Genomic DNA, 21,976 nt, shown 5'->3' on the forward strand with positions numbered 1-21,976 from the left:
GATGTCTTATTTGATGAATGTAACAGTTGTGTACCAAGATTCATTGCATATGTAGTCAGGTAGGCAATGGTCTTTTGAGATAGCATCTTCAGGAATATATTGTCTGAATGTGACAGCTAAATGTACCTGGAGTTGGAAACTTTTGGTTTGGTCATTTCTAATTTTGAATTGTGAAAAAATTTAACTCCTCTAACTTACTGTGAGAATTTTTGTGTATGTTGCTGAAAATTGTGTTGAGTGTGAAATTATCTTGAGTTGATTTCTTTTACAGTTTTATTCTTGCTATGATCACTCTAATCTCCAAAGAGTTTTGTAGTGGAAAAAAGCTAGTATTAAAACTCTAGCATAAGCCCTAACTGGTTTGTCTCAGTGGATAGAGTGTTGGCCTGTGGAAGGAGGAGTCCCAGGTTCGATTCTGGTCAAGGGCATGTACCTTGGTTGCAGGCACATCCCCAGTAGGGGGTGTGCAGGAGGCAGCTGATCTATGTTTCTCTCTCATCGATGTTTCTAACTCTCTATCCCTCTCTCTTTCTCTCTGTAAAAAATCTGTAAAATATATTTTTAAAAAACTATAGTATTAGCTATTTTATATAAGTTTAATTATCTTCTGCAAGATTTCAATCTATTTCAATACTAAAGTAAAGACATGAAACTTTATGAAAAAGCCAAAAGACTCTCCCTCCCCTTACTGGCACCTTAAATCTTATTAGGACTTGATCTACTTCTGAATTTATTCTGACAGTTACTTTGCTTGTAGTGATTGTTTTTTAAAGATTAAAAACATTTTTATAAAGGGATGTGTTGACTCTCTGAGTGAATATAGAATATTTTATTTTAACACTATTAATTCCATTCTTAAAATATTTAAACAACTCATCAAACTGAGGTACTTGTTTGTACAAAGCAAATTGGAAAGTGAATTTCTATATTCTAAGAACTGCTTTTGAAATGAACTTAGGTTATATGTTTAATATTAATCATTTCAGTAATAAAGTAGGTCTATCTATATGATATATTTTATCTTTAAATAATGAAGTACCTCAAATAATAAAACTTCTGTGATCACATCACATGAGTTATCCACATTAGTTACTTTAAGAAATAAATAAAGGGCAAATTAGAATGGATAAAATAATATTAAAATCAAGTAAAATCTATAGTTATATAAATTTTAATGGAACCTAAATATAGTCATATTTTTATTAGAAACATAATTTAGTTACATTTTTACATAGTTATTAAAATTCTTCCATATTTATGGGCCAAGGCTGATGTGTGTGTGTGTGTGTTTTAAGATAATATGGGCCAGAAAGCTCTGGAGATTTTAATAAATATAGCAAGTTGTTAAATGTATTATACTATTTTCTTCAATTTTCCTAAGGTCTAGACCTTTATAAGTATGACACTTGAAAGAAATATTATTTCCTAGTTTACTTGAAGCTTATTAAAAATTGGAAGATTGTTATTATTTTTAAGAAATAACCCTAAAGAATCTTAGTGTCATTTTCCTTAAAAGGAGACAGAATTAAAAACCCATTAACTGTTTCTGAAGTGGAATTGCTATGTACAGAATATGTGTTACAATGTCTATTGAAAAGTTTAGCAGTTTTACCTTATGAGATAAAAATCAGAGTACTTTTTATCTATTAAGTAAAAAAGTCTGTGAACATCTCTTTCTAGCAATTGATACACTTTTCAAGAGAATTATCTCGTTTTGGCTGACACAGATACTTACTTTTGATTTATCCTATATATTTAGATCCTCTACAGTTGAACTGATGTGTCTAGACAGGAAGTGGCATGTAGGAGATATAGGAATGGGCTGAAGTATCCTTTATATTTGCCTTTGTATCTAGGGGAGTTGGAAATAGGCAAGAATGGAGAGAAATTTTGTATGGCAATACACAGAATTTTGCAAGTTTATTGTGAGCCCTGCAGCAATCCGATGCATTTTAGTTACTGGTAAGTTTGTTAAATTATGTTTGAAAATGTACCTCTTCGAAGATGGCCATCTATTTACTATTACATCTACCATGTCAAATATATCTATTTTAAAGATTTAAAAAAGATATGGTATTGCTATTGCATTGGGTCTTAGGTATAAATGAATAATACCTTTGTTAGTGAATGAATTTGACTTTTTAATTTTTGTCATAGTTAAAATTGAAGTGAAATTAATATTATATGGATAGTATATCATGTGTTAAGATTTTGGAAAAATCAAATTAATATTTCTGGTTTTGTAATTAAACTCCTAGTGTGTTTAGAAGTCTGAGTTAATTCATTAGATGTTTGCGAAAGAGTTGTCTTTCTGACATAAAAGAATAAGAAAATCCATGGCATCCTTGTAATTTTAAATGGGTCTGCATAGGAGGAAGATATGTCATAAGAAATACTTTTTGCATTTTTTTTATGGACCATAGGGACCATAGTGATGCTTTTCTGGTCTTTTTGGCAGTGCTGATGTTTTGGAATCCTAGTCATCTTCCTCTCTAAATCACTAACTCAGATGTAGGTTAAAATTCCATGAACAGATTAGGAAATTGTGTGATCTTTATGCAATCGCTGTCTTCATTCTTTTCAAACATGTAGGCAGAAATACTATGTATAATATTTCTTAAGCAGTTATTTGTGAAGTGGCTTTGACTATTGGTACAATTCACTTAAAATGGACTAGATTGTTTTTAATAGCTGTTCTTTTTTACAGAAACATTTAAAAAATCCCAAGGAATTCCTTGGGAGTTGTGTTTTTCTTGTAAATATCTACCTTTGATTTTTAGGACAGAGTAAAACAATATCATTGATTTGTAATAGTAGTTTACTTGTTTTTGTGGCTTACAGATACAGGGCCAAATAATGTAATAGAATATTAATTTCCTGTAATGAAGTACTTTATTTTCAAATGTACTATATATTTTTTCTAGCTGAAATCTGTTAAACTATTGATTTTTACAATAATGATAATTTTTGTTAATTATTTTTATGAGAATACTTTTCTAATTTGAACAAGTATAACCTCATTGTTAGAGAAAAGTGTTGTTTGTAATTTTTATTGAAATCAGAAGAGCAACCCCCAGGTAGGTCAGGTAAGTGCCCATGACGCTCAAACCACTGAACCCTGCCGGCCAGGGCTCTCTGGATATTTTTTTACAAAAGTATTTTTTTTAAATAACTCCAAAGATTATAATAACTTTAGATTATTTGGGGACCTTAGTAATTTTCAAGTTTTCCTCATTACCAGATTTTCTTAATTTCTTTTTGGAATGAGTACTTGTGTATTAAAATATATTTAGAAATTTGAGGCTTTACCCATGCTTATGTATATAAATAGGGAATTTAGGGTCCTTGTAAAGCACATTAAATAGATATTATTTTAATAGGTGGTAAAGTCTGGCTTATAGACATTGCTATAAACTATGGTAAAATATAACTCGAAATGCTGTCATGTATGAATGCTGCTGTTTGAAAATTGTTCTATGTAAGTTTCTGAAGTAATATATTAGCACAGCTTAATTAATTGCAATACTTTCTTTTTCTTTTGTTTCTTCATTCAGTTACCACATTAAGTGTTTTATGTTTGTCTGGCAGCTATCTTTATGCGCTTTTATGTGTTGTATATACATTGTGTTACTGTTACTTTTCATTTTAATATCACATAAATCATTTAATTTCCCTGCTCTCATGAACTTTCCTGAGGGCACATAGGGACATAAGTAATATGTTTCATGTGTCTCCGGATATATATTTTTTATTGACCCTTACTCAGAGTGAGGATATTTTTTCCATTGATTTTTTATTTATTTATTTATTTTTTAGAGAGAGTGGAAGTGAGGGTGAGGGGGAGAGAGAGATAAACATCAGTGTGGGAGAGACACATCCATTGGTTGGTTGCCTCCCACATGCGCCCTAAGGACAGGAGTCAGGGGTGTGGGAGTGGGGGTGTGGGGAGGGGTTAAACCTGCAACCCCCAGGTAGGTCTGGTAGGTTCCCATGACCAATAGTTGAACCTGTGATCCTTTAGTGTGCAGGCTGACGCTCTAACCACTGAACCCTGCTGGCCAGGGCTCTCTGGATATTTAAAAAAAAAAGTAATTAAAAAAATAGGTCTAAATGAAAGGTTTATTTAAAAAATCAGTGTGTTCTTCCAAAACAATCTTATATACCTATTTAAAATTCTCTAAGATAGCACGTTCTTTAAAGATATGATAGTCTTTATTATGATGAAGTGACATATTTTTGGGTGTGTTTCTTATGTTCAATTTATTTGAAACAAGGAATATATATGTGTATAGGTAAACTTAGATGTTTTGCCTTGGAACATAAAAAAAATCTATACAGTTATTTGTTGATTTATGATATTTAATTTTAAATAGATGAGTCTAATTTTCTCATGTTTATAAGAAATATATTATTGCATAACATAAGGTATAATAATCATTTTCAGCAAAACAGATTTGATTTAAACGTGGTTATCTTTTTTCATAAAAATATTGAAATTGAACACTATTTATAATCAACAGTTGATGATTATATAATGAAATTATCTGTACTTTGCAGTGCTACTCTTTTGGCTTTCCTGGTTGAACTGCTTAAAAGTTCAGTAGCCATGCAAGAACAGATGCTGGGTGGAAAAGGCTTTTTAGTCATTGGCTACTTACTTGAAAAGGTAAGTGATATGTAATGATGATTTTATTGTGTAGCCTTCAAAGATGGACAACTGACACTCACTAATTATAGTTTTTCTATAGTTTCCTTTTCCATTAACTATACAGAGGCTATATTTTAGGCTAATTCGTAAGCATTTTTATATTATACACCTAGATGTAAGTGTAGACGTTGAACTAAATTAGGTTAGAAATTTATATAATTAAGAAATTCTGAGTGAAAATAGAAACTAAAAAAGATATTTCATCTGCTTTTCTTCAAAGTTATGTTTGTTCTTAATTCTTTTTTAATTATGGAAACTGTTTTCCTATATCTTGAGTATTGATAATTACCTAGATTTATCTAAAATTACATTTTACGTAAATGAGATTATATAAAATTCCTTTGCCTCATAACTGCACATGACACAGTCATTATCAGGAGCCACCCCTTACATAAACTTATCATTTATTTACTAACTAGAGGCCTGGTGCACGAAATTTGTGCTAGGGGGGGTGTCCCTCAGCCCAGCCTGCACCCTCTCCAATCTGGGACCCCTCAAGGGATGTCCAACTGCCCGTTTAGGCTGGATCCCAATAGGATTGGGTCTTAACGGGCAGTCGGACATCCCTCTCACAATCCAGGACTGCTGGCTCCCAACTGCTCACCTGCCTGCCTTCCTGATTGCCCCTAACCGCTTCTGCCTGCCAGCCTGATCACCCCCTAACCACTCCCCTGCCAGCCTGATTGATGCCTAACTGCTCCGCTGCCAGCCTGTTTGCCCCTAAATGCCTTCTGCTGCATGCCTGGTCACCCCTAACTGCCCTCCCCTGCAGGCCTGGTCACCCCTAACTCCCCTCCCCTGCAGGCCTGCTACCCCCCAACTGCTCTCCCCTGTAGGCCTGGGTCCCCCCACAACTGCCCTTACCTGCTGGCCTGATCGCCCACAACTGCCGTCCTTTGCAGGCCTGGACCCTCCCAACGGCCCTCCCCTGCTGGCCTGATCACCCACAACTGCCCTCCCAGGCAGGCCTGGTTCCTCCCAACTGCCCTCCCCTGCTGGCCATCTTGTGGTGGCCATCTTGTGTCCACATGGGGGCAGGATCTTTGACCACATGGGGGCAGCCATCTTATGTGTTGGAGTGATGGTCAATCTGCATATTATTCTTTTATTAGATAGGTTAGAGGCCAGGTGCACGGGTGGGGGCCAGCTGGTTTGCCCTGAAGGGTGTCCCAGATCAGGGTGGGGGTTCCCTTGTGGTGTGGGGCAGCCTGGGCGAGGGGCCTGTGGTGGTGTGCAGGCCGGCCACGCCCCCAGGCGACCCAAGCAGAGACCCTGGGATCTGGGATTTATTTATCTTCTATAATTGAAACTTTGTAGCCTGGAGTGGAGCCAAGCCTCTGCTCGCTCCATAGCGGCAGCCGTTTCTGTTGGAATTTATGTATCTTCTGTAATTGAAACTTTGTAGCCTTAAGCGGAAGCCAAAGCAGGCCAGGGCTGCAGAAGCTTGGCTTCTTCCATCGCCGCAGGCAACCGTAGCCTCTTGCTCTCTTCAGCTCCATGGCTGCCGCCATTTCTGTTGGGCTTTATTTATATTCTATAATTGAAACTTTGTAGCATTGATTGGAGGCCTGGGCCGGCAAGGGCAGGTGGAAAGTTTGGCTTCCTCCATTGCCAGGGAAACCCAAGCCTCCCTCCTGCTCTCTGTGGCTGCAGCCATCTTGGTTGGGTTTATTTGCATATTCGCTCCTGATTGGCTGGTGGGCGTAGCTGGTGGGTGTAGCGGAGGTATGGTCAATTTGCATATTACTCTTTTATTAGATAGGATATTTTATCAGCATAATTTTAAAGTGACCTTTTTTTTTTTTTAATCCTCACACAAGGAAATTTTTCCATTGACAATCAGAGAGAGTCGAAGAGAGAGGGAAAGACAGAAAAATTGATGTGAGAGAGACACATTGATTAGTTGCCTCCTACATGAGTCCCGACCAGGGCCCGGGCCAGGGAGGAGCCTGCATCCAAGGTATGTGCTCTTGACTGGAATCAAACCCGGGACCCTTCGGTCCACAGGCCTAAACTCTATACACTGAGCAAAACATGCTAGGGCTAAAGTGAGCATTTTTTTACACTAAAACTTAGCTTAAAGTTAGAAATATTGTGAAAACACTTCAAATCAAATAAACAGAATTCAGTACTTTCTCTTTCTCAGAATTAATGTCCTTAATATTATACTCAATTTAGTGGGTAAAAATATTTTCTTGTGGTTTTTATTTGTATTTTTTAATTTTGAATAATATTGGATATATATATATATATATATATATATATATATATATATGTATATGTGTGTGTGTGTGTATATATATATATATATATATATTATTGGACATTCTTCGTTTCTCTTCTGTGAAGTGCTTATTTATTCCTTTGCCAATTTTCCATATTACCTTCAAGACCCCTACTCCTAGGCTGTCTGTAATCTACTTTTTGTCTCTGTGATCTTATGTATTATGGATATTTCTTTTAAGTGGAATCATATAGTAGTTGTCCTTTTGTAAATGGCTTATTTTTACAAAATTCATTGTTGTAGCTTATATCAGAACTTCATTTCTTTTTATGACTTAACAGTATTCCATCATATGTATTTATTGCATTTTCTTTATTCATCTGTCAATGGACATTTGTATTGTTTCTATCTTTTGGCTACTATAAATAACTAGAGGCCCGGTGCACGAAATTCGTGCACAGGGGTGTGTGTCCCTCAGCCCTGCCTGCACCCTCTTTAATCTGGGACCCCTCGAGGGATGTCCGACTGCCCTCTCACAATCCAGGATTGCTTGCTCCCAACTGCTCGACTGCCTGCCTTCCTGATTGCCCCTAACTGCTTTTGCCTGCCAGCCTGATCACACCCTAACCACTCCCCTGACAGCCTGATCGATGCTTAACTGCTCCCCTGCCAGCCTGATTGCCCCCAACTGCCCTCCCCTGCAGGCCTGGTCCCCCCAACTGCTCTCCCCTGCAGGCCTAGGTCCCTCCCAACTATCCTTCCCTGCAGGCCTGGTTGCCCCCAACTTTCCTCTTCTACCGGCCTGGTCACCCCTAACTGCCCTCCTTGCAGGCCTGGTCCCTCCCAACTGCCCTCCCCTGCTGGCCTGATCGCCTACAAATGCCCTCCCTTGCAGGCCTGGTCCCTCCCATCTGCCCTCCCCTGCTGGCCATCTTGTGGTGGCCCTCTTGTGTCCACATGGGTGCAGCCATCTTTGACCACATGGGGGCAGCCAACTTGTGTGTTGGAGTGACGGTCAATTTGCATATCACTCTTTTATTAGATAGGATTCTTTATTAGATGTATGATTTCCAAAGGTAGTGTTCTATTCTGTAGATCACTTTGTGTTATCATTTGCATTTCTCTGATAACAAATTAAACTTAGCATTTTCATGTATTTATTGTTTTTTTGGTTATTTTCTTTCATTAAAATCTTCAGTGTTTGTCCTTTTTCATTTGGATTGTCTATCATTTTCTTATTAAGTTGTGGAACTTCTGTATATATCCCGGATATGACTCCTTTGTTGACTATGTATTGCAAATATCTCTTTCTCTGTGGCTTGTCTTTTCACTCTCTTAATGGTATTTTTTAATGAACAAAAGTCCTTAACTTTAATGTATGTCAAGTTTTCATTTTCTTTTATGATTAACCCATTTTGGATTCTTATGTATGCGAGAACCATAAGACTCAAAATTATGTTTTACTTTTCACATTTAGGTTTATAGTCAACCTCCAGTTGCATTTTATATATGGTATGAAGTATAAAGGGCAACATTTATTCCTTTCGCTCTCTCTCTCTCTCTCTCTCTCTCTCTCTCTCTCTTTCTCTCTTCAGGTATATATCCTATATAATAAAAGCCTAGGTGGTGTCACGTGACATCATCACAAGATGGCCACCACAAGATGGTCACCACAAGATGGTCAGCAGGGGAGGGCAGTTGTGTGCGATCAGGCCAGCAGGGGAGGGCAGTTGGGATGAACAGGCCAGCGGGGGGGGGGGGGGAGCAGTTAGGGGCAGCCACGCTGGCAGGGGAGAGCAGTTGGGGGCAACTAGGCTTGCAGGGGAGGGCAGTTGGGGGTGACCAGGCCAGTAGGGGAGGGCAGTTGGGGGCCATCATGCTGGCAGAGGAGTGCAGTTGGTGGCGAGATTAGGCCTGCAGGGGAGGGCAATTGGGGGCGACCAGGCTACCAGGGGCGGGCAGTTGGGGGTGACCAGGTTGGCAGGGGAGGGTAGTTGGGAGCCATCAGGCTGGCAGAGGAGGGCAGTTGGGAGTGAGATCAAGCCTGCAGGGGAGGGCAATTGGGGGCGATCAGGCTGGCAGGGGAGGGCTGTTGGGGGCCAGCAGGGGAAGGCAGTTGGGAGCAATCAGGCCGGCAGGGGAGTGCAGTTGGGGGCAATCGGGCTGGCAGGGGAGCAGTTAGGCATCAATCAGGCCAGCCATGGAGCAGTTAGGGGCGATCAGGGTGACAGGCAGAAGCGGTTAGGAACCAGTGGTCCCGGCGGGATGTCCGACTGCCAGTTTAGGCCCGATCCCTGTGGATCGTGCAAGAATTTCGTGCACCGGGTCTCTAGAATGTAAATAAATGAGTAACCTAGTGACCATGTGTACATTAGGTCATTTCCAGAATCTTACTATTGTGTTTTTTTTCTTATCTTTGATGCAGTACATTATCTTGATACCTCATAGTGTGCCATCTAGTTTTATTTTTCTTCAAAATTGCCTTGGCTATTCTTGGGTCTCTGCACGAGCATATACATCAGCCTTTCGATTTTCACACACAAAAAATTTTTCTAGGATTTTTATTATATTATGTTGATTTTTATATTGAATCTTTCAATTCATACACTTCTTATATCGTTCTGTTTATTTAGGTGTCTTGATTTCTGTGTAGAAAAATTTTTGCTGGATTTTTTTCTAGATAGTTGAGGTTTTATAAATTTCCTTTTTTTTTTTTTAATTTGTCGTTGGTACATAGAAATATAGTTGGTCTTTATATTGATCTTTTATATACTGATCTTGCTAATACTCTATTAAACCTAGTAGTTTATAGATTTTTTAAAATTCTGTGAAAGCCCTAACCAGTTTGGCGTCAGCCTGTGGACTGAAGGGTCCCAGGTTTGATTCCTGTCAAGGGCATGTACCTTGGTTGCGGGCACATCCCCAGTAAGGGGTGTGCAGGAGACAGCTGTTCGATGTTTCTCTCTCATCGATGTTTCTAACTCTCTATCCCTCTCCCTTACTCTCTGTAAAAAAAAATAAAAAAGTAAAAAAATAAAAATCCTGTTAAAAATTATATATCTGAGAATGAGAATTTTTTTCTTTCTAATAGTTTTTATGCCTCCCCTCCCTTTGACTAACTGTACTATCTAAACCATTCAGTATAGTGTCAAATAGAGGTTGTAATGGTGGGCATTCCTAACTTATTTCAGATTTCATGGGCAAAGATTTCAATAATTTTCCACTAAGTAACATTAATAGGCTATACATTACATTTTGTTGATTCTTTAAATCAAATTAAGAAACTACTTCAAGTTTGCTAAGTGTTTTCTTTATCAAAAACAGGTATTGAATTTTATCAAGTGCTTTTTCTGCATTATTTGAGATAGTTATAATGTTCCTACATTTTTTTATTAGTTTAGTGAATTATATTGATTTTCAAATGTGAAACCATTCTTATATTCCTGGAATCCTGTCCAGTCTTAAATTTATTCTCATTCCAACCAGTTTTCATTTCTTTACTTCCCTTAAAATGACTATGTGTCAGCCATAGGCTTCATGTTCTTACTTTATGATTCTTAGTCTACATCTTACTTGACCTTTTAATAATATTTCAGTTTAAAATTCTTTCCTTGAATTGCTTTCTTCAATTGTATTTTGTGACAGTATTCTTTGTTTCTTCTTACCTCCTTGGACTTTTTTTATTCTCTCTTTGTAGTTCCTCCCCTTGTTTCTAAATTCTAAAGACTGTACTGTGTTGTTATCCAATCCTGGAAACCTTTTTACTTTTATGTTTACATTTAATTAAGTTTATCATTCTCTTAACTTTTATTATCCTGCAATACTACATATTCTCAAATATATATCTCAAACCACAATCTTTCCTTTGACTGCCAGTCTCTCATATTCTGCTCCAGATGGATGTCTAATAAGCTCCATAAATATAAATTATCCAAACTTACTTTTTATTTTCCTCTTTAACCCTTAAATCCTTCAGTCTTCTCTTAGTTAACAACACCATTCAACAAGTACTTCAGGCCAAAAATGTTAATCCTTTTTTTAAGAGCATTTTCTTCTTAAATATATTTTTTATTTTTATTGTTATTGATTTCAGAGCAGAGGAGAGAGGGAGAGATAGAGACATCAGTGATGAGAGAGAATCAGTGATTGGCTGCCTTCTGCATGCCCCCTACTGGGCATTGAGCCTGCAAGCCGGGCATTTGCCCTTGACTGGAATCAAACTTGAGACCATTCAGTCTGCAGGCTGATGCTCTATCCACTGAGCCAAACTGGCGAGGGCAATGTTAATCCTTTTTGACTCTACTTTTTCACACAGTAAATTCGTACTCTCAGCAAATTGTATTTCTTAGTATCAAAATATATCCCGAATCAATAACTACTTTATATTTATTATTCTGTACCTTTCTATATTCTCTATATATAAAAGCGTAATATGCAAATTGACTGACGGCTGAAAAACTGGTCACTATGATGTGCACTGACCACCATGGGGCAGATGCTCAAAATTAGGAGCTGCTGGCCAACCTCTTGGTCCCTCCCCCCAGCCTGCAGGCTCTGATCACCCGATGGGGAACCGGGGGTGGGTGGCGGCAGATGCGGGCAGCACCAGGCTAAGGCGGGTGTGAGCGAGCAGGGCCCCAATCACCCTGCCAGTCGCCCCAAACACAGGGCAACTGGCGTAAGCGGCAGGGGGGCGGGGCCAGCTGCTGGCAACTGGGAAAGATTGGCCCTGATTGCAGGCCAGGCCTAGGGACCCTACCCATGCTAGAATTCGATGTGCCGTGCCTCTAGTACATTGATATTATCTTAGTTCAAATTGCCATCTTTCATAATTGGTTACCCATAGTCCATTTTTCATTTGCAGTCAGAGTAAAATTTGCCAGATCTTACAAGTCTATCCTTTTTATAGTAAATTCACAAATTTCTTACTTCTGATAACATATCTTTAAACATTCTCCTTTTTGTCTTCTCTTTTGCAGTCACATGAGAGGCCTTGATGTTCTTTAATGTATTTTATTTTATTTTGCCAAAATATGAATGACACCATGATCACTCTAAATAGAATAGTAACCCTTCCCTGACCATCAGTATCTCTCTACCCGGCCAATTTTTATAGCACTATTCTGATATTTTTTTTTTAAATATATTTTATTGATTTTTTACAGAGAGGAAGGGAGAGGGATAGAGAGCCAGAAACATCGATGAGAGAGAAACATCGACCAGCTGCCTCCTGCACACCCCCCACTGGGGACGTGCCCGCAACCAAGGTACATGCCCTTGACCGGAATCGAACCTGGGACCTCTCAGTCCGCAGGCTGACGCTCTATCCACTGAGCCAAACCGGTTTCGGCGTGATATTTTTTTTAAAAATGTTTATTTTCTAGCTCCTTTCACTAGAATGTAGTTTTCGGATTCATGAAAGCAGGGACAATATCTTTTTTTCCTCACCTTATTGCTGTATCTTCAGCACCCAAAAGAGTGACAACTAATATTTGTTGAATAAATGAAATGTACTTACATGCTTCTTTGATTACCTTAAAAGAATATGCTTTCTCAGGTTATTGTAAATACTGTTATTTATTTATTTATTTATTTATTTATTTATTTATTTATTTATTTTAAATGCATATTGGTTTTTATTGATTTTAGAGAGAGGAAGGGAGAGGGAGAGAGAGCTAGAAACATCAGTGATGAGAGAGAATCATTGATTGGTTGCCTACTGCATGCCCCTTACTGGGCATCAAGTCTGCAACCCAGGCATGTGCCCTTTATGGGAATTGTTCCTGAGACCCTTCAGTCTGCAGGCCCATGCTCTATCCATTGAGCCAAACTGACTAGGGCTATACTGTTTTATTTTTAAATAATTGGCTGCCAGGTGAATAGTATCTATACTAATAAAAGGGTAATATGCTAATTAGACTGGATCTCCCTCCTCTCTGGTTCCTGGACGTCCTTCTGGACAAAGCCACGGTGGTGGGGGCTGAGGCAGAGGCAGTTAGGGGTGATCAGGCAGGCAGGCAGAAAGGTTAGGGGTGATCAGGCCGGCAGGGGACAGCAGTTAGGGGCGATCAGGCCAGCAGGGGAGAATGGTTAGGGGCGATCAGGCTGGCAGGGGACAGCAGTTTTTGGTGATCAGGCCAGCAGGAGAGCAATTAGGGGCATCAAGCAGGCAGAGATGCTTAGGGGTGATCAGGCAGGCAGGCATGTGAGTGGTTAAGAGCCAGTGGTCCCGGATTGCGAGAGGGATGTCCGACTGCCAGCAGGTCCCGGATTGGAGAGGGTGCAGGCCAGACTGAGGGAACCACCCCCTTTCACGTGCATGAATTTTGTGCACTGGTCCTCTAGTAGATAATAAAGATTTCATTTCTATTTTATCATCAACTCATAACAAGTTAACTGTCTTACTTTTATCTCCTTGTCTGGAAAGGTATTAAGATATTATCAAGGAAGATAATCTAGAATCTGTAAGATATCAAAGAAGGTAGTCTGATGAAAGGCCTTGATATTCATCACATTTAGACTCTTTCTTGAAAAACTTTTAATGTATTTTGTTTTATTTTGCCAAAATATGAATGTTCTTGAACCTATTTTTACTGAATAAGAATGGAATATATGAGATAAGCTATGTGAAATTATAATAAGTGAAGAAGCTGGCTGAAGCTTTAAATATCCGTTGATCACTTATTGTATTCCCCTATCCATTAATGGTATTTTAGAATTTGAAAGTATTATATTCTTTTCATTAAAATTCCTTTAAAATGAGAGCCCAATCCTTGCTGTTTTGTTTTTACTCAAATATTTGTGTTTGTCCCGCTGTCTCTTGTAATAACTCAGCTATTTGTTAGAACCATTTACTTTATCTTCTCAGAACATTATCATGTAAAGTTAAGCTTTAAGGCTTGTTTTGAATTTTATAGGATTATTAGAGGACCTGTGCACTTGTGCACCAGTGGGGTCCCTCGACATGGCCTGTGGGGATCAGGCCGAAACTGGGTCTCCAACATCCCTCAAGGGGTCCCGGATTGCGAGAGGGAGGTTCTTGGGTGGCACAACCCGGAATTGGTCTCCCTCCTCTCTGGTTCCTGGCGCATCATCTGAGAACCACAGCTGCCAAGTCACTGCAGCTCGGCAGCTCCTGTGTTGAGCGTCTGCCCCCTGGTGGTCAGTGCGCATCGTAGCTACCGGTCAGAGCGTCTGCCCCCTGGTGGTCATTGCACCTCATAGGTACTGGTAGTACTGTTGAATGGTCAGACGGTTGCTTAGGCTTTTATATATATAGATTGCTTATCTACTAACCATTGGTGTTTTGTCAAACACACAAGCCTACTAATACAATATAAAATCATTGCTGGTGTTATCATACTTCACCCTAATTAAATGCTACCTTCTGAGTAATACCTTCCTTTAACCACCCATCTACTAATTTCCTATCCACTTTGTGTTTTTTTCATTCATTTATAAATATTTAACATGCTACATATTTTACCTTTTCATTTTATTTATTGTTTACCTCTGCCTTCTTTCACCTATGAGGACAGCCTTTTTTTTCCTTTTTGTTTTCTTAACTGTTCTTTCCACAGTGCTGAGTAGAGTGCCTAAAAATTGTAAATATTCAACATGTATATTTTTTAAATGGCTAAATGAAAAGTATAATGCTCTAACTTTACAGTAAAAGAAAATATACGAAAGTATAATGCTCTAACTTTACAGTAAAAGATATAATGGTTTTACAAGTTGAGGGAGCATGATAGAGAAAGCATATGAAACAAATTGGTGCTAAGTAGGTGAAATTGGGCCAAATAAATATTTGATTAGTTCAATGAAAAGTTTCTAATTTTGAATTTTAGTTCCTTTATGTACTTAGAGCAATCTTCACTACTCTTTTTTTAATTTAAATTCTTTATTATTTAAAGTATTACATATGTCTCCTTTTTCCCCCATTCACCTCTCCCCGGATGCTCCCACCCTACAGCACATGCCTTCACCGCTCCAACTGTCTGTGTCCATTGGTTATGCTTATATGCATGCATACAAGTCCTTTGGTTAATCTCTTACCCACTTCCCTCTCCCCACTGCCCCCTCCCCCGCATTCTCTCTGAGGTTTCACAGTCTGTTCGATGCTTCTTGTCTCTGGATCTATTTTTTTTCATCAGTTCATGCTCATTATATTCCACAAATGAGTGGGATCCTGTGTTATTTACCTTTCTTCTACTGGCTTATTTCGCTTAGCATAATGCTCTCCAGGTCCATCCATTCTGTTGTGAATGGTAAGAGTTCTTCCTTTTTTTACAGCAGTGTAGTATTCCATTGTGCAGATGTACCACCGTTTTTTTGTGTGTTTTTTTTTTAATCCACTCACCTGCTGATGGGCACTTAAGCTGTTTACAAATCTTAGCTATTATAAATTGTGCTGCTGTGAACATAGGTATGCATATATTATTTCTGATTGGTGTTTCTGATTTCTTGGGATATATTTCTGGGAATGAGATGATTGGGTCAAATGGGAGTTCCATTTTTAATTTTTTGAGGAAACTCCATGCTGTTTTCCAAAGTGGCTGCACTAGTCTGCATTCCCACCAGCAGTGCACGAGGGTTCCTTTTTCTACACATCCTCGCCAGCACTTGTCGTTTGTCAATTTGTTGGCGATAGCCATTATGACAACTGTGAGATGGTACCTCATTGTTGTTTTGATTTGCATCTTTCAGATGATTAGTGACTTCAAGTACGTTTTCATATGTCTCTTGGCTTTCTATATGTCTACTTTTGAAAAGTGTCTATTTAGGTCCTTTGTCCTTTTTTTGATTGGATTGTTTATCTTCCTTTTGTTACATTTTATGAGTTCCTTATAAATTTTGGAGATTAAACCCTTATCAGATATAACATTGGCAAATATGTTCTCCCATGCAGTGGGCTTTCTTGATGTTTTATTGATGGTTTCTTTTGCTGTGCAGAAGCTTTTCATTTTGATGTAGTCCCATTTGTTTATTATTTTATTAGTTTCCATTGTCCTTGGACCTGTATCAGTAACGATATTGCTACGACATATGTCTGCTATTTTACTTCCTATGGCTTTTTCTACGATTTTTATGGTTTCCCGTCTTACGTTTAAGTCCTTTATCCATTTTGAGTTTATTTTTGTGTGTCGTGTAAGTTAGTGGTCTAGTTTCATTTTTTTGCATGTACCTGTCCAATTTTCCCAACACCATTTATTGAAGAGACTGTCTTGATTCGATTGTATGCTCTTGCCTCCTTTGTCAAATATTGAGTATAATGCCTTGGGTCGATTTCTGGGTTCTCTGTTCTGTTCTGTTGGTCTGTATATCTGTTCCTGTGCCAGTACTGGACAGTTTTGAAGAAAAGTGGCTTTGTAATATAGCTTGATATCTGGTATTGTGATCCCTCCAACTTTGTTCTTCTTTCTTAGGATTGTTGTGGCTCTTCGGGGTCTGTTTTTATTCTATATGAAGTTTTAGAGAGTTTGTTCTAGCTCTGTGAAATATGCCATTGGTATTTGGATGGGGATTGCATTGAATCTGTAGATTTCATTTTAATGATGTTGATTCTACCAGTCCATGAACAAGGTATATTCTTCCATTTGTTTATTTCTTCTTCTATTTCTTTTTTCAACATCCTGTAGTTTCCCAAATACAGATCATTACCTCCTTAGTTAAGTTTATTCCTAGGTATCTTAATTTTTTTGTTGCAGTGGTCAGTGGGATGTTTAGTTTTTTGTTGTTTTGTTTTTGTTTTTGTTTTTTAGTTTCCCTTTCTGTGAGATCATTATTGGTGTATAAAAAAGCCATTGATGTCTGGATGTTAAATTTGTATCCTGCAACATTGCTGAATTCATTGATTAAATATAGTAGTTTTTTTATGGAGTCTTTAGGGTTTACTATGTACAGTATCATGTCATCTGAGAGTATTGACGTTCTACCTCTTTTCCAATTTGGATGCCTTTTGTTTCTTCTTCTTTTTGATCACTATGGCTAGCACTTCCAATACTATGTCAAGCAGGAGTGGCAAAAGTGGGCATGCCTGTCTTGTTTCTATTCTTAGGGTAAATGGTATTTGTTTTTGTCCATTGACTATGATGTTGGCTGTAGGTTTGTCATATAAGGCTTTTATTATGTTAATGTATAATCCCTTTCTTTCCACTTTGCTGAGAGTTTTTATCAAGAAAGGGTGTTGGATTTTGTCCAATGCTTTTTCTGCAACAGTTAATATAATTATGTGATTTTTGTCTTGCAATCTGTTTATATGATGTATCACGTTTATTGATTTGCAGATATTATACCAGCCTTGTATCCCCAGAAGCAATCCCACTTGTTCACAGTGTATGTTCTTTCTAATGTAATGCTGGATCCGATTTGCTAGAATTTTTTTCAGGATTTTAGCATCTATGTTCATCAGGGATATTGGCCTGTAATTCTCTGTCTTTGTAGTGGCTTTATCTGGTTTTGGGATTATGGTAATGCTGGCTTCATAGAAAGAGCTTTGAAGTCTTCCTTCCTCTTGAATTTTTTGGAATAGTCTGAGGAGGGTAGGTTTTAGTTCTTCTTTGAATGTTTCTTAATACTCCCCTGTGAAGTCATTAGGCCCAGGGCTTTTGTTTGTTGGAAGTTTTTTTATTACTCCTTAGTTATCAGCCTATTCCGATTTTTTTATTTTTCCTGATTGAGTTTTGGAAGATTGTATTTTTCTAGGAATATGTCTATTTTTTGTAGGTTGTCCAGTTTTTTGGAATAGAATTATTCATAGTATTTTTTTTTTTTACATTCCTTTGTATTTCTGTGGGGTTGTTACTTCACATCTTTAATTTCTGATTTTGTTTATTTGGGTCCTCTCTCTTTGCTTCTTGGTGAGCCTGGCTAGAAGTTCATCAATCTCATTTACCTTTTCAAAGAACCAAAGAACTTGGTTTCATTGATCTTTTGTATTATTTTTATTGTAGTTGATTTCTAATTTTATGCCATTGTGAAAAGATGCTTTATATGATTGCAGTCTTCTAGAATTTGTAGAGACTTAGCCTGTATCCTAATATGTGGTCTATCTTTGAAAATGTACCATGTGCACTTGAGAGGAATTTATATTCTGTAGCTTTGGGGTGAAATGTTTTTAAGATGTCAATTAAGTCCATCTGATCTAGTGAGTCATTTAGGATTGCTATTTCTTTGTTGATTTTTTTTCTCTAGGAAATTTATCAAGTGATGTCAATAGGGTATTAAAATACCCTGCTATGATTTGATTGCTTTTGATCTCTCCCTTGATATCTTCCAGAAGGTGTTTTTTTTTTTCTTTTTTTTTTTTTTTTTTTTCATGCTCCTGCATTGGGTACATATATATTTACCAGAGTCACATCCTCTTGTTGTATTGATCCCTTTAGTTTTATGAAGTGGCCTTCCTTATGTCTTATATGACCTTCACTTTAAGGTCTGTTTTGTCAGATATAAGTATTGCTACCCCAGCTTTTTTTTCATTTCCGTTTGCCTGCAATTTTTTTTTTTCAATCCCTTCACTTTCAGTGTGTGTGAGTCCCTTGTTCTGTGGTGGATCACCTGTAGACAGCATATGTGTGGGTCATGTTTTCTTATCCATTCAGCCACTGATGTCTTTTAATTGGAGCATTTAATCCATTTAAGGTTATTTTTGGTAAGTACTTGTTTGTAGCTATTTTTATTGTTAATGCCTATGTTCCTTCTTTCCTTTCTATTTCTTCTTTTTACAACAATATCTTTAGCATTTCTTGCATTATGGCTTGGTAGTAATAAACTCCCCTAGCCTTTTTTTGTCTGTGAAGCTCCTGATTTCTCCTTCAATTTTGAATTTAGTCTTGTTGGATAATGTTCTTGGATTTTGTCCCTTACTTTGCATCACTTTGTATACTTCCTTCCATTCCCTTCTGGCCTGATGTGTTTCTGTTGAGAAATCATTTGATAATCTAATAAGAGATCCCTTGTAGGTAACTCTCTGTCTCTTTCTTGCAGCCCTTAAGATTCTCTCTTTGAAAGATTTCCATAGTAATTATGATGTTTCTTGATGTGGGTCTTTTGTGGTTCATCTTATTTGGGACTCTCTGTGTTTATGTGACATTTTTTTCCCCAAATCAGGGAAGTTTTCTGTCATTATTTCTTCAAATAGGTTTTTAAATCCTTGTTCCTCGTCTTGTCTTTCTCACACCCCTATTATACAGGTGTTGCTTTGTTTCATGTTTTCCCATAAGTTTCTTAAGCTCTCCTGCTTTCCAATTTTTTTTCCAATTGCTGTTCAGATGGGGTGTATTTTTCTACCCTGTTTTCTAGCTCACTGATTTGGTCCTCCACTTCTTCTAGTCTACTGTTGAAACCTTTCCATTGTTTTTTATTGTAGCTATATCATTCTTCATTTCCTCTTGATTCTTACATATGTTGATTTTCTCATTCAGCTGGTTTAGCAACTTTATAACCCTTATGCTGAATCTTTCTGTGACATATTGCTTGCCTCTATTTCATTTAGTTCCTTTTCTGGTTATTCATCCATTTCTTTCCTTTGGATATTATTTTTCTCCCCATTTTTGCTGTCTCTTTATTTCCCTGGGCTCTCTACTTGGGGTTGAGTGGTTGAAGCCCCTAGTGGTTCAGTGATCTCCGACTCCCTAGCCAAAGGTTGGGTCTCCCTGAGTTTCACACCTGTATTGTCTCTGCTCTTAATTGTACCCCTTTCTCCCACAGTTCTGGTCCCTCAGTTGTCCACTTAAGATTCTCACAGGTGGCGTTGGCCATGCACAGTTTCTCTGATGTGTGACTCCCTGTGATGGCCCAGGGCCCTCTGGCATGCAATTCACTGTGCGGCCCAATACCCAATGCAGGATGGTGCCCTAGGACCCACTGGCAGCACACATACATCGTGGTCCTGGGACCTGTGGCTGGGCACACCAGGTCGCACCAGCAGCTCTGACCTGGGCTGGGGAAGGCATGCCCCAGATGACAGCTGTATCTGTGTCGGGGGCTGAGCACGCACCTACTGATTGCTGTCTGTGCTGGAGTCGGGGGTGCACTGGTCTTTGGCTCTGTACTGGAATCAGGGATGGAGTTGGGCGAGGGGTATCCCTGGCTTGCACTTATGGCACGGACCTGAAGCATGGGCTCCTGGGACACTGGGTTTGGGCTCCTGCGAGGAGGTGCAGCTTGGGAGGTCTGTCTGGTGTGTCCCCACTGCAGATGTCTGGGACCTCTGTAGCTGTACCACACCGCTCACTTTCGGGGCACGGTGGTCGTTCCACATTGGTTATGGGCTGGCAAGTGGCTCACTGTACAAGTCTGGTGGTGGTGTTGGAGGCCCATCTGGGTGTTGGTATGCGTGCACTTTTGGCCTCCATTGCTCCCATTTTCAAGATGGCCTAGGCTCCCTGCTAAAGCAGCGCTGGCCTTGGAGTGCCCACAGCAGTATCAGGGATTCTCCGCCTAGGAGAGTCCGATCTGCCAGTGCCCCGGACTCCTGTGATATCTAACTATCCCTCACTCCCCCACCAACACACCACAAATGTCCACACATGCTCCTCTCACTCCTTTAGTTACTCACACTCTCTCCCTCCCTGCTGTCCTGTCGGCCCCCATCTTTTTCTCTTCACTACTCTTCATTGTCTCCTACCCTGATTTATATATTGTTGTTGACTACATACATATTGTAATCATCTGAGTTTGTAGATTTCTTATGTAGATGTATGAAAATGCGTGCATGCTTAAATCAAATTTATTGAGTTGTTATGAGCATGATGAGTGTAGGTAATATTATACCTTAATAATCCTACACTGATAGTTTGACTTTAATCAGTGGATAATAGAGATAAAGGTATAATATGACCTGTGCTTTAGGGTAGTGTGGTAGGTGATTCTACTACCTTGGGGAGGCTGGTGATACTACGAACATGATTACTAGATGAGGAAGAAGTAATTTGTGTAGGTAGATACGTTTTTTGACATTTGAGTTTTTGTTATTAGCTCTTTTGAACACTTTTTCCTCTATAATATTTTCTACTGAAATTATACTCTAGGGTAGCATTTTCAATTAAACTTTAATACAAGTTTGATATCCATAAAATTTTCCAGTAAAAAGTAACTGGTGAAATTAACTTTAATAATATATTTTATTTAATCTAGTATACCCAAAATATTTCCACTTCAACATATAATCTATATGAAAAAGAGTAATTGGTATTTTGCATTATTTCTTCATTCTAACCCTTCAAAGTCCAGGATGTACATAATTACAGAACATTTCACTTTAGACTAGACACATTTCAAGGGCTTAGTAATTACATAGTAATTAGTGGCTACTCTATTGGACAGTGAAGCTTTAAAGTTTGATTTGAATTTTGGAAGATCTATCATTTACCTAAATACCATTTGTTACAGATTATGTATTGGTGATGGCAGTTGAAAATTCTTGGTGGGGAACCTCAGCATAGAGATTTGTTATATGAAGCTGTGGAAGCCTAAAATATCTAGGGAGAGTGTATTTATTCAGAAGAAAGTTCCAAATAAATAATCTTCAGCAGTTTCCATCTTTTAAGTAAAGGACTCTTAGGAGTAATCTGAGCTTTGTGAATGCCAAAGGAGGACAGTATTTTCAAGCAAACATTATGGATAGGTCAAAAAAATTTATGCTGTGAAGGTGCAACTCATTTGTAACTTTTTGAAGAAAGGTTTCAGTAGAATGGTAGCATCAGTTTATTTTCCCTGTGGGTTGGAGATAGCAAAAGCACTTCTCTTTACTAATAACTTTTTTTTGTATGTATATTTATTATGATATTAATTTTAGTTCATTTTTTAAATTTTGTGTTTTTTTATTTTTCCCCATCAATTTCTACAAAAAATGGAATAAAACAATTTATTATTCATAACGTATTTTATTTCTTTCGCTTGAGTTAAGTGGCATTTTTTAAACAGATATTTACTAGTATCTGCTGTTATCCTAGAAAGAGCTTCAGATAACAAACTATCATTCAGAGAGTTATCTTAAAATTCTAAGTTTCTAAGTAAAATTAAAATTTAAATATCAAAAGAAA

General features: G+C 38.2%; 1 protein-coding gene across 3 annotated transcripts in view; it reads left to right on the top strand.

Moving 5' to 3' along the window:
* NBEA (neurobeachin) overlaps positions 1–21,976 on the top strand; it is a 954,039-nt gene that overhangs the window by 222,372 nt on the left and 709,691 nt on the right. For 2 of the 3 annotated variants that reach the window (XM_080658500.1, XM_080658501.1), the window contains exon 11: positions 4,558–4,666. In XM_080658500.1, coding sequence (XP_080514626.1) covers positions 4,558–4,666 — 109 coding nt within the window. Of the gene's footprint in view, positions 1–1,862; positions 1,963–4,557; positions 4,667–21,976 lie in introns of those variants that run through there. The other variant, XM_080658502.1, reaches the window with a different exon arrangement.

Source organism: Plecotus auritus (genome assembly GCF_963455305.1).
Source record: "Plecotus auritus genome assembly, chromosome: 3".
Taxonomy (NCBI): Eukaryota; Metazoa; Chordata; class Mammalia; order Chiroptera; family Vespertilionidae; genus Plecotus; species Plecotus auritus.